Genomic DNA, 13,265 nt, shown 5'->3' with positions numbered 1-13,265 from the left:
GTGAAGTGTTGGTCCTTTGATTCTTGAGATTCCAGCTTAGAAATGATAAAACATGGCCTAGGGTAATAAGAAAGCAGCTACACGCCTTTGGATAACCTACTGACATTATATACTACAAGATTTACAGGCTTGTAAATAACCACTTACATGGCTTCTTAAGGAAAGTAACAATCATGTGCAAATTACAAGCCAGGGAAAGCCTTCTAAAATTGGGAATTAGTTTACGTTTACTTGAGGCAGTGAATGAATCAGAAATGACTAAACAATTACTAAATATGTATTGCAAGCAAAGGGCATAGGAAAATCTTCTTGGACTAGTTACTTTTGTGGACCTAACCAACAACACTAATACAATATTAAACAATGACTTCACACTTAGGTTCCTAATATGGCATAGAAACAGCATTAATATATGTTAATCAAATCATAATTCATTTGATTTTCTGGAGTCTGTCAGCAAAAGATTTTACACTTCTTTGCTTCCCACTGAAAATTCAAGCTGTACATTAACATTACTTGATTTTTAAATGAACTGATTCGCTGATACTACATTACATCATAACATGACCTGACTTAGAAGAAATACATTCTAGTTGGAATCTTTGGGATAATTTGCACAGTACCATCACTTATTACCCCTATACAAATACTTGCAGTCAGATACAAGACCAATTTATTTAAAAAGAACAACAGGCAAAGCCAACAAAACAGATAGAAAACGGTTGCTGACTAGTCTAGGCAACATGGCATCAGCGGCATCCAACCCCCAATGATTCAAGTCACACATCATTAATCACAGTGAGGGTTAATTGCATCACCTTTACAAAGAATCTTTATTGTTTTGGCAGCAAAGCTTTGCTTGATTCTACTACAACTCTCACCAATGAATTTATGCACTTGGTTAAAACAAAGTGTTGATTTTGCCCGATGCGTGAACTCTCTGGGTGGGATTGTGAGAATCCTGGAGATGCTTTGTCAGAAAACAGATGGATTACCACAAAAACAAGAGATTGTTTAATGCTTTGATCCTCTTTGTTAACCAAGCAAAATTTATCTAAGCGATCTACCTCATCTAGCTAACGATGTTTCTCATCAATTCTATCCATCTTCAGAAACTATATAAATAGAAATATAAAATGCACATATTTTTGTTGCATTTTGTTTGATACTGAGAATAAAGCTTTAACATATCAAGCAGTTCTGGGATCAATCAATTATATTAGTTCAGAGGATTTAGAACACAGTGGGCACAATCCTGAGGGAATAACATTTCCTCAAGTGCCATTGAAATAATTCTTCTTTCCAAGAGATAAGCCTTCAGTATATAGTGCCACAGCAGTGGGTACCATAATAACCCAGTGGTTTCAACTCCCAGAGTTACAACCCAGACTAATCAGGAGAAATGCATTTTGGTTGACCACAAAAGAACAACACTTTGATTTATCAGTAAGACTCTGCCCATCTCCAAGTATAGAAGCTGGAGGGAATCTTTAACATTTAAAAGTATGAGTCAAATTTTTTTCCAAAAGATTACTGGCACCACAGAAACTGTCCCCGTGGGTTCCATCCTGCATGCTCTTCAAAACAGCAGTACAACAGACTCATTTCTCATCTAAGTAAGGATATCAAAACTTTCTTTTTATTTTGCCTATTTTGGGAGTTGTTACAGCCTACAAATGGGTTGTGTCTTCTGGACCGCCTTGTTATTTTTCACTAGCTGTCTCTTCCCCACTCCAGAGCTGCTTTCAGCATGAAGAGCAATGCCAGGAGTTGTAGAACAGACTTGTTTCTTCCTGTGTGTGCCTAGACCCTACTGACCTTCTTCATTTGCTTGCTTGTCTCAGCTGTTTGCGCTGAGCCTTTCTAGGCAAGTTCAAGTGCCCACAGACCTCTCCAGTGCCCAATCCTGACTGCAGTGTTCTCTGGCAGAATAACTACAGTTGCACCAAATCTTCCTCTTGCTTGCCATGACTGTCCTCTGCAGGACACACCTCCACCAGCTGACACTCCTTTCCCTCAAGGATGCTCCAGTACAAGTATCTCTGGGTTGAGAGGAAGCCAGAAGGATCAGCTACCATCAGCCATTTCAAACCTAGGCTGAATCCTTGTTATGCTCATTCTTTATAATGTCTCCAATTTCTCTCTCTTTATGTTTAGAATGTAATGAAAAATATACCTAAGCCTATGTGCCATTTTCTGCATACACAAAATAATTAAGTGAAAGATAGGACAGTCCTACCGTATCTTCAGTTTTGTGATTGTTATTCAGCAAATCCGAAAGAAAATCTTCACTGAGGCTCTCTCTCCGAATTAATGTAAATTCACGAAGAAAAACAGCCCCCTGGCTTTGGTCTCCACCAACCTAGAAATGTACAATATATTGTTCATTAAGGTGATAGTTTATTTTTGTAAAATCATAGAAAGAATGAACAATATATGTTTAATATAACACCTGGGAGCTGATTTCATGCTAATGTATTGTGTAACAGATTTCTTAAACCGAGAAGCATTATCCAAGATTAAGAAGAACTTTCACCTTACACTTGGTAAATTGCACATGATGAAACAATATTTAAAGCCATTTCTTTAGAAAATTGTCTTTGCAACAGCAGTTTGGAAAAAGACTTATGCCTGACAAAATTGTACGGTCTTTAGCCAACTGTTGAAAAATGCCATATAACAGTCCTCTTTCAATTAATGAAAAAAATAAATATTAAGTGCTTGTAATCCAAGCAATAGAATACAACTATGTGACATGGCATGCTTCCTTTGATAAAGGAGGCAGCACTTAGCCAGCAAGGCTAGTAGCCACTGATAGCCTCCTCCCTCATGAATCCCTTTTTAAAGCCATTCAGATTGGTGGTCAGCAACTTCCATAGTTTAACTATACACCGTGTTAAGAAGTACTTTCTTTTGTCTGTCCTAAACCTCCCCACAATCAGCTTCACAGGATGACCCTGAGTTCAGGTGTTATGGCAGGGAGAGAAAATGTCTCCCTCTCTACTTTCTCCACACAATCCATAATTTTAAACACCTCTGTCACGTTTCGCTTTACCTGACCTTTTTCTAAGCTGAACAGTCACAATAGTTGTAGCTGCTCCTCATTGGGGAGCTGCTCCAGAACCCTGCTAAGTTTTGTTTTGTTGCCCATCTCTGCACTTTTCCCAACTCAACCACGTCCTTTTTCAGCTAAGGTGACAAGAACTTAACACAATATTGCAAGCACGGTCACATCAAGGATTTGTATAACGAAAGTATGATTTTAGCAGTTTCTATTCTGTTCCTGGGGACTGCAGGTGGCGCAGTGGTTTAAACCGCTGTGCTGCTGGGCTGATTGATCGAAAGGTCACCGATTCGAATCTGCACAACGGGGTGAGTTCCCATTGCTCTGTCCCAGCTCCTGCCAACCTTGCAGTTCGAAAGCATGCAAATGCAAGTAGATAAAAAGGTACCACTTCGGTGGACAGGTAACAGCGGTCCGTGCACCTCGGTGTTTAGTCATGCCGGCCACATGACCACGGAGACTGTCTGCGGATAAACGCTGGCTCCCTCGGCTAGCAAACGGAGATGAGCACCGCCCCCTAGAGTCAGGCATGACTGGACGTAATGTCAAGGGGAAGCCTTTACCTTTACCTTTATTCTGTTCCTAAGGACACCTAGCATTGAGTTTGCCTTCTTCACAGCAGCAGAGCACTGGGCAAACACTTCCACTGCCCCAATATCCCTTTCTTGCTCAGTCACTGCTAGGTCAGATCCCACCAGTCTATACTTGAAGCTGGGGAATATTTGCCCCAACATGCATTACTGCAGTTGCCATTTTGATGCTCATTCTCCCAGATTAGAAAGATCCTTTTGGAGTTTCTTACAGTCCTTTCTAAAACACCCTAAATGGCTTAGTGCCATCAAGAAAATTTGGCCACTTCACTACTTTCTCTTAATTCCAGAACATTCCCACTTGGAGCCACCCCAGAGGAGCAGACATTATGCTTGGGCTGTGATTAGAGAAGGAGCTGTGATCTCTGCAGATATCACAGATCCACAAGGACAAAGCATTCTTTTTCATTCAATTAGTCCTGAAGTCAAGGTACACAAAGTTGGACCGCCCTGGGCTAGCTAGAGGGCCATTTTCCTTGGCAAGCAAACAGAGTATAAATTGAATAACTGTAAGGTTCAGGCCATGGATGACAGGAAGCTAAGCAGAGACACCAGGACCCAGATAATACAGTCAATTAACTATATGGCCAAAGTCCATTCACCAGTCAAATCCAAGTTCTTATCCTGAGCAAACCAAGGTCAAACCAGGAGCACAAAGAGAAGTTAACAAAGCGTAGTCCAGATAGCAAAGCATAACCAAAACAAGCCAGGGGTCAGGAGCCAAGAAAACAGCACGAGGGCAGGAACCCTTTGGAACAGGAACAGGATCAAGGTCCAAGAGCAAGAGCAGGTGGAGGAACAGATGCCGCAGAGAGTTTCAGCACACTGGAGACCAGTGCTGCTGAGGCATCTTCTGGAGGGAAAAGTCACATCTTAATAGCTCTTCCCCCAGGTCTCCTAGGTGGTGTTTATGAAGGCCCTGGCAGCTGCAGCAGAGTCTGGGACCAATCCTGCAACTACCAGTGCTGTTATTCTGGTGTTTGCCAGCAGGAGGAGCCCTGAAACTGCCCAGATCCTGACAGTAACAAACAAGCCAACCAGTAAATGGAAGTATTTCCAGCAAGAGCTAGCATTAGCATTTGGGCAACTGGGCATCCACCTCTGGCATCCTGGCAGGACCCACTGGTACTGGTTCTTCTATCCTACCCTGTCTGTTGGGCACGGAGTTAGAGCTTTTCTACATGATGCTGTTAATCCTCAGTATCTAGTGGTTGTCACAGACTTGAGATCCAAGCTGAACATTAAGAACTTCCTGCTTTTATGCTACATTATCTGCAGGTGGTGCTGTGCTGTAGTAGAAGACAAATAAGCAAAATGTTTTCTCTCACAGCCACAAATCAAAGCTTTTTAGAAACATAGAAACAGAGCAAGTCAGAAGGGGTCTCCTAGGCCATCTAGTCTGACCTCCGGCACCAGCCGGCTCCGCTCACAACATGCCCACCATGTGGACGTCCAGCCTATCCTTGAACACCCACACCAATGGGGCCTCAATGACCTCTGTACATGAAGCACTGGCTGTGTCCTTGTCATCCCTTATTCATGGTCCTTTCTGGATCCTTTGGACAATGACATGTCCCTCCACTTTTGATTTTATTTTGAAAAGGACTTTTTCAGAGTAGGGAAAATGGATTATTACCTGTGAAGGTGAAAGATACGTTCCTGTTTTCCTAATCATGTTATTCCGCTGTAGCACAGTGCCAGTGAGAGGTTCTGTAGTAGAAAATCAGAAAAGGAAGAGGTCTTTGTATAAATTTTGGAATTATTTTCTATATGAGGCTGTTATTCAGCTGAATCTTTTATTCATTTCAGAATTGTGATTCAAACACGGCACAAGGAGTGTTCCCTTTACTATTTTTCTGCTGCATCACCTTAGGCAGTGCTGTGGTGTAGTGAAGATAATGTAATTATTTGAGTTGGGAAATGCAGTTTGTTTTGCTTTCAGAAATAATACTGCATTACCCTACTCTAAAAACATGAATGAAAGAGATGTTTAAAGACAGAAGTGAAAGTGGAGAGTCCAAACCGCATCTCAAGAACCCATAAACAACTGTGCTTAAGGAATGATGAGCACACAATGAATGCATTCTTTGCTGCTTTGCATCTTACAGGTGGCGGGAAATTTGTCATTTAACCTGGTGACAGTGCTCTAGCAGGAGGCTTATATAACCTCTAACATCTCACAGGGTGCTCATCAGGGAAGACACATCCCTGTTCCTTCAAGCACTGTTCAAGCACTGTTTCCTTGCTGGGTCTATGTTTAAGACCTTTTCTCAATGAGGCATTATCATGTTTCCCTAATGGTTGCCTATGGCAATGACATGACCCTCCAGTTTTGCTACTGTTTTTAAACAGTACTTTCTCAATGCAGCAATGGCAGAAGGTTCTGCAGTGAGACCATGCAGAACTTCTTGTGAGGAAAGAAAAAGTTCATATCTCATGGCTCTAAGATGAGATAAAGCCTTCGCTGTTCTTCTTTGAAACAGCGAAGTATCACAAATAGAAACCATAACGAAGATTGGATGGAGGAATGGGTCAGATATCTCCCTTCAGCAAGTAGCATGGTGACCTTCTCTGCTAGGGAGGTTACTATTGTGTATACAGTCCCAAGGGGTGGAAGACTGTTGAATTCTATCCATATTTGCTCTCCACAATGGCAAGAACCCACCGATCTGATGTTATGGCTTCCAATTCAGGAAAGTAGATGGCTTTCAAACCATATATGCACTGGTAGAGTGGGATTGGTTTGTTGCAGCAGTCAATGGCATCAGCTCTTGGTATCCAGCTTTTTCCTGCTGGACTGCTGGAAACCAGGGGGATGGTCCTATTGGGGTGGCTGGGATGGTTGCTGCTGGCCTGCAGGCTGGTGGTATTAGCCCTAACTCAGGAAACAAGATGGGCCCCAAGGCCCCCTACATGCCCTTCATGGCTGCAAGGAATGTAAAGCCCATCCTCCTCACCATAGCCCTGGCCTTCTGGACGCTGTCCATTTTTTCATTGGTCCAGACACTGAAGAGTTCCTCATAGTCAAAAGGCATATCTTCACTCCATGACCCAGCCTCTTATGAAAGGCTTGCTGCCCAGAGCAGGTGTGCCACCAGATGGCTGCCACACCAACAAGGACCCTGGAGTCACAGTCAACATGGTGACGAGTGGTGTTATTCTGATGCCTAGACAGCCTGTGGGCCTTGGCCAGCATCACCCCCACCAGTTGTTCCAAAAGGAAATTGATGAGAGTGCCCATCTTCTCCCACAGGGAGACTTGGTATCTTCCCATGCTAACCTCGTAGTTTGAAATGGAGAGGGACCAGTCCCATCATTGCATACATCTTCCTCATTGTGGTGTCCAAAAGGCATCACTCCCAGTCTGCCAGGGTGCTGTGCTCCCTTTGCACCCAACCATACATTGACTCCACCGTGACAGAATTCAGTTGCAGACGTTGTAGTGGGAATGGGATGCCCCTCTCCTGTACTCAGTACAGGCTCCCCAAATAGTGGGATGTTAGTTGTGGCTGTGCCAGCACCTTCCATGGTTCCTTCATGGAGTGGGGGTACGTCCTCCATATGGATGTTGTAGACTGGGTCCACTGGTGGTTCGGTGAGTTGTTAAGTCTTCTTGGAGAGAACTGCTGGTACATGGGTGAATGCAGCCACATGGTAGATGCCAATGGCAAATGGCATTGGGCCTCTTCCTTGGGCTTGTCCTTGCTCTTCTTCTCTGCCATTCTATGGGCTTTTTTGGCCCTCTTCTTAGGCCTCTCTTCGCTCAGTGTGCTTCCAGACTTAGGTGGCATGGACATGGCATATGAGAGGTGGAAATAGCCCAAGATGTAAATGGGGTGCTCCAGTTAATGCCTGGCAATTAGGGCAGAAATTCATCCAGTGATCTTCACCAAGGCAAAATAGGCAAAGAGAAGGCCCATCAATGAAGGACATTTGTGTGCTGCGACACACACACAAAGGCTGCCTTGAGTACCATCAGGGGAGAGAAAGAAGAAAAGAAGGGTGTAGACAATCAAAGATTTGAAAAGGGAAGGCCAATAGAAGTGGGGTTTGGTGGAGGGTTGGATAAGGGAAGTAAAAAAAATGGATATGAAAAACAAGCTAAGAGCGAGTCATGAAGTCAAGAATAAAGAGACTGATAAAGGGATCTACAGTAACAGGAAAAGTGCTAGGACAAAAAGGCCCGAGGAACCCAAAACAGGGGACAGAAAAAACTGGGGAAATTGAGGAAGAACTTCCTTTATATACTGGGAAAGGAGGAATGGGGCTCCCACCAAAATGAAAATCTCAGCAAGGGGTATCTTCTTGAGTACAAGCCCCATATGTGTGATCCAGAGAGGCCCGGAAGAAGAATTATGCTATTTCACTATACCACAGTGCCACCTAGTGTTTATGTCATGAAAAAAACAGGAAAGGAAATGCTTTTCATGTAGTGCTTAGATTTCCAATCTGCAACAAAACCATAATACAGCCGATTAAGAGCTTCATACAGAAAAGCTCTAAATTGGCCCAATCTTGAAGCAAAACATGTTTATTAATATTAGTATTTGTGAATGGGAGCCACATTCTTCAACTTCTCAAGTGTCAATATGTTTTAATCTATTTGAATCATATTTGAATCATTTAAATCACAGCACAATAACTTGCATTTTTGAACCTGAGTCACATGAGAGATCGTTTCACATGTGGCATTTAAAGAAGTGTATTTCATAGCTTAACAGCTTATGCACTCCTACTGCAGAAAGTGGCCCAAGAATTAGTTGCTTAACCGATTTTATATTTGCTTAGTTGTTTTGTAGATTGTAAAGCTGCTTGGGAAACATTTAACATGACTGTCTATACATCACATGTCTTTGTCTCAGCTACAAAATCAGACTCTCCACTCACTGGCAGATACTTGGTAATTTGGTCTGCAAGGGTACAGTCTTTTCACATGAAGAACAAGAAGTGATGTATTGCATAGTTGCTGCAGATTTAGGGAGATGGCTGGAGGGAAATCAGCTAAGAAGGAAAGGAGAGGGGTGGAGAAAGAAATAATAATAAAAGGGTGGATGGAAAATCCAAGGTCTCACAGCACAGAATAACCTGAATTTTATACTTCGTAATAAGCTGGAGAGAGTTTGTGGAAAAAGGGTGGGGGGGAGTTATTCAGGCCTTTTGAGTGCACTAAACACTTCTGCTGTAAAATTGAATGTTAAAATCATATTATTTCTATAAGATAAACATGGTTTTATGAGTGTGGGGGATTTAAAGAACACAGACTTTGCACTATATGGTTAACAATGAGGTGTACACCACCTAGTTGCATTATGTAAGACTCAAAATGCCATAGTAATGAAGAATACAACATGACTCAGGTGGGATTTAAAAAAAAAATCTCAAAAGAAATAGGAAAGTGCCACAGAAAACTTCCAGCTGAGAAAGTGGCAGCTATAGTTAGTACTAAAAAGCAAAGGCCCAACCCCAATCAAAAGTTAAATGAAGCAAAATACGCTTGCATTCTCAGGGCTAATCAACGCATGAAAATCTGATTGCATTTTAAGGGGTAACTTGCACACTTCCTCTCCAAGAAGATGTTCACTGTTCAAATGTGAGTGCAGAAGAACCGAGGTTTCGGCAAGGGGCGGCATAGAAATGCTATAATAATAATAAAAAAAAAAAGAAGGGGAAGGAATTATTCTGAATGATGCAAGTTAAATGAATCATTTATGTGGTAAGATATGGTACACCCCCTCCTCACAAGCATGTGGTTTTCTGGAAAGTTTGCTTCATTCAGAGCAAACTTCATCGTAAAAGCTGGTGCTACAGAATGGCTTGCCAACTTTTCTTCAAACAGAAATTGGCTCTTTTCCCTTTGCAGGTTGCTGCTTTCTACCACCACTCAGCTCATTGAATTGATCTTCAGAGAACTTTAGTAATGTAAGTGCTATCCTTTCCTAAGAATTGATTTTATATCCTGCCTCTTAGGTGGTTCCACACCACTCAGACTAGCTATCAACAATTAAAACCAGCCATAACACACAATACACTTCCCAAACAACAAGCATACAGTAACAGATAAAACAGAAGCACTGAATCAAAATAGGAAGCTTTTATCAGAGAGCAAAACATCATATGAGAAGGAGTCAACCAAGATGCCTGTAGGAAAACAATCCACACATTAGGTATTGCCCAGAAAGAGACCAGCAGCTAGCAAAGCTGCTGTACAAGAGAGTCACATACTCCCTGTAGCCCAATCTGGTCAACAGACTAGCCATGGCCTTTTCAGCCAGCTTAAGTTTTTGAACAATTTTTGGAAGCTGCTTATGTAAAACATGTTAAAGGTAAAGGTTTCCCCTTGACATTAAGTCCAGTCATGCCTGACTCTAGGGGGCGGTGCTCATCTCCGTTTCCTAGCCGAGGGAGCCAGCGTTTGTCCGCAGACAGTCTCCGTGGTCACGTGGCCGGCATGACTAAACACCGAGGTGCACAGAATTCTGTTTACCTTCCCACCAAAGTGGTACCTTTTTATCAACTTGCATTTGCATGCTTTCGAACTGCAAGGTTGGCAGGAGCTGGGACGGAGCAACGGGAACTCACTCCGTTGTGTACGTTCGAACCGGCGACCTTTCAATCAGCCAGCACAGCAGCACAGCAGTTCAAACCACTGTGCCACCTTCATCCTGTAAAGCATGTTACAGAAGTTCAAACAAGGTGTAACTAAGGTATATGTGACCATGGCCAGGTCAAACCAATGATTCTAGGAATGCGCACAGTTTGCTCATTAACCTCGGCTGTGTAAATGCACTCCTGGCCACCACCAAGACCTGCTACATCCCAGAGTACATCCAACCTAAAGCCAAATTCTTTTGGGGAAGTGTGGCCCCACCCAACACAGGATGAATCCATGTGGCCTGATTTGCCTTTTGACCTACCAAACACACCACTGTCTTGTCTGGATTAGGTTTCAATTTGTTTGCCCTCAATTCATTCCATTACCAGCTTCAGGCACCTATTTAGAACCAAAACATTTTCCTTTGATTTCGTGTCAGAAACTGACTTGCTGATACAAGTTCCAATCAAACTGGAATTGCACTAATTCCAGTAATTAACTTTAAGCTTCTACAGTTCCAGTAAAGATTTGTAGATAACAGATTGCAACATTGTTCCTTGACCAGGATTTATTTATGAGTATTTCAACAAAAGAGACAAGCAGACTGGATTTCTGCAAACAAAATAAATCCAAATGAGGACTTGTGATAAGGCAAAAAAAATTGGGCTAAAATTCATAAATGGCTTGAGGAAATGTTAAAAAAATCTTTAATATTTAAACCTGAAGTCTTCTTAGTAGGCATCGTGCCTGATGATGTTGATAAACAAGCAATATATTTGATTCTACATGTAATTACTGCAGCAAGGATTGTATTTGCCCCACATTGGAGGAGTGAAGAACCACCCACTTATGAACTGATTTTAAAAAAGATTCTGGACTGTGCTGAAATGGACAGACTGACTTTGTCTCTGAAGGAGAAAGAGGATACATACTTCTATCAAACTTGGAACTCTTTTTATTATTGGCTAGAGAAACGGGACTATGCATAGATTTGAATAGGTTTACGAATTGCTATTAAAAAAAATATGGGGGGCTGACCCAGCAGGTCTGATGTTTTTGATGATTGATGTTTTTTAGTTTCTTTTTTTTTTTAGTTTGTAGAAAATAATAGTAAAAATTTACTCAAAAAAAAATCCAAATGAGTTTATAGGTGCAACCAAAAAGCAAGATTTGACTGTTTCTAGGTTGGAAAGATGTTGCTTTGACTGTCTGTTGCTTTCATATAAATATAGGGGAGTGCTTGCTAAAGATTGCTGCTGGACAAAGATAGCTCACAAGGGCATGCTCTGCCACACCAAATGCTTTCTTCTGCCCCCTTTGCTGAGAGCCTGTCTTAGGACACACCCCAGAAGCCCCCTCTCCTGAAGAGTCCTCCCTTGCTGCCCTGTTCGAATGGCAGATGTCCTACCCAAGAAGCCAAAGTCTCATTCATGGTCAGTTCTAGCTAAGAAGGAGTGACTGTACCCACATCTGTAGTCTCACTCCCTCCTGGTTTATATCCGGATAGATAGTCTGGTAGAACTGAATTGTCAGGCATTGGGTTTTCCACAGCTGGGTCTGCCTCCACAGCATCCCTCTCTGAATCAACGGGTTTCACAGGCAATACTTCCCCAAGACTAGGTCAAGGCTGATGAAAAAGGGAGATCTAATTGAGTGCCATCAGTAGAACTCTAAACAATCTCTTCCAGCAATTTCATGTATGTGTTAAATACCATGAGGACATATGAAGCCATGAACCAATGCCCACAGTGTAAAAACAGAAATCACCCAGCACCACCTTCTAAAATCGGCCCTCCAAGACGGCCTACAGGCACAGTATGATACTGCCTCCTATTCCCATCTCATATAGACACTTCAGAAAGATACCATCATCAATAGCACTGAAAGGTGCCAAAAGGTCCAGCAGGGACACCACCTCCCTGTCCAGTTCCTAGCATAGATCATTCACTAAGGTGACCAAAGCAAATCTTGTCCCATAACCATGCCAAAAGCCAGACTGAAATGAATCTTTATAGTCTGTCTCAGCATGTAGCCAGTGTCCAATCAGATTCTGCGTTTTCTCCCCCCCCCACCCCCCAGGATGGGCTCTGCCCCTGGCATGGGCATTTCATGGTCTGCAGGTTGTATGTGGCACCTGCCACTGGGTGGTGGATGTCCTGAAAAAATGGCATCTGCAGCAGCTGTGGCGCACCAAAAGGATTAAACTAGCTTGTTTGCTTGCAAGAAGCTGCCCCCCCCCCCCACATCTCCCAGTCTTGGTGCTGTACAGACAGAATTGCAACTAATTCATGCCATCCCCTTTGCAACCAGAAGTATCTGCAATGCGTACCAAGTCAGCTGCCTAATCTAGGATTACATTCTAGACAGCTGTTTACTGATCCGTCATACCTGTACACTGGCTAAAGGTGACTGTACCCAATTGCGCCAGACTCATGGTAACTGGTCAAACAGAAAAGTAGGGAAAACAACTTCCAGTCATCTTCTCTTCTCTTGTAACAGCTGGCATACTTCCCATTGCCCACAGTGCTTATAACAGGTACACTCAGCCCCCCAAGGCTTCCTCCTTTTTCATGATGCCCACTTCCTCCAGGAGCTCCCCAACTCTTCACTTTGCCATGGAAGACCATTGCCATCCAGCCCCTGCCGAATCTTCACAGTCCAGATTGTAATCTTCACAAGCAGATTACGTTCCCTCTTCTCCCACTCCCCATCTCCTTCCTTCAGGTTTTCATTGAAACTTGCAGACACAGGGGAAAACATAACATTCAACCCCATTCTACAGCTCATCTCTCACTGGAGGCTACAGAAATAAGAGAGGAAAGGCCATCAACTCCAAATGCAGCTCTTGTCAGTCTCAGTTAACCACAGGATTCTCTTTCACTGACGCTTCTTGAACTATAGTACCCACAGAGTAAAAGTATGGGTCTACCCTCATCCCCACATAGGATTCTCCCTTAGGAGTTGCCAAAAAAGAAACAAAGCTGGGAGATCACTGAAAGAGAACTATGGCAGATTTTGT

General features: G+C 42.8%; 1 protein-coding gene across 1 annotated transcript in view; it reads right to left on the bottom strand.

The window, feature by feature from the left end:
* The window catches only part of ADAMTSL1 (ADAMTS like 1), a 591,693-nt gene that overhangs the window by 483,666 nt on the left and 94,762 nt on the right, over positions 1 to 13,265 (bottom strand). Inside the window, exon 2 of the mRNA XM_044427603.1 lies at positions 2,240 to 2,362. Coding sequence (XP_044283538.1) covers positions 2,240 to 2,362 — 123 coding nt within the window. The remainder of the gene's footprint in view (positions 1 to 2,239; positions 2,363 to 13,265) is intronic.

Source organism: Varanus komodoensis, unplaced genomic scaffold (genome assembly GCF_004798865.1).
Source record: "Varanus komodoensis strain SLA01 unplaced genomic scaffold, ASM479886v1 scaffold19, whole genome shotgun sequence".
NCBI classification, from domain to species: Eukaryota; Metazoa; Chordata; class Lepidosauria; order Squamata; family Varanidae; genus Varanus; species Varanus komodoensis.
The sequence above is the reverse complement of the archived record's forward strand: the minus strand, read 5'-3'. Positions and strand labels throughout refer to the sequence as shown.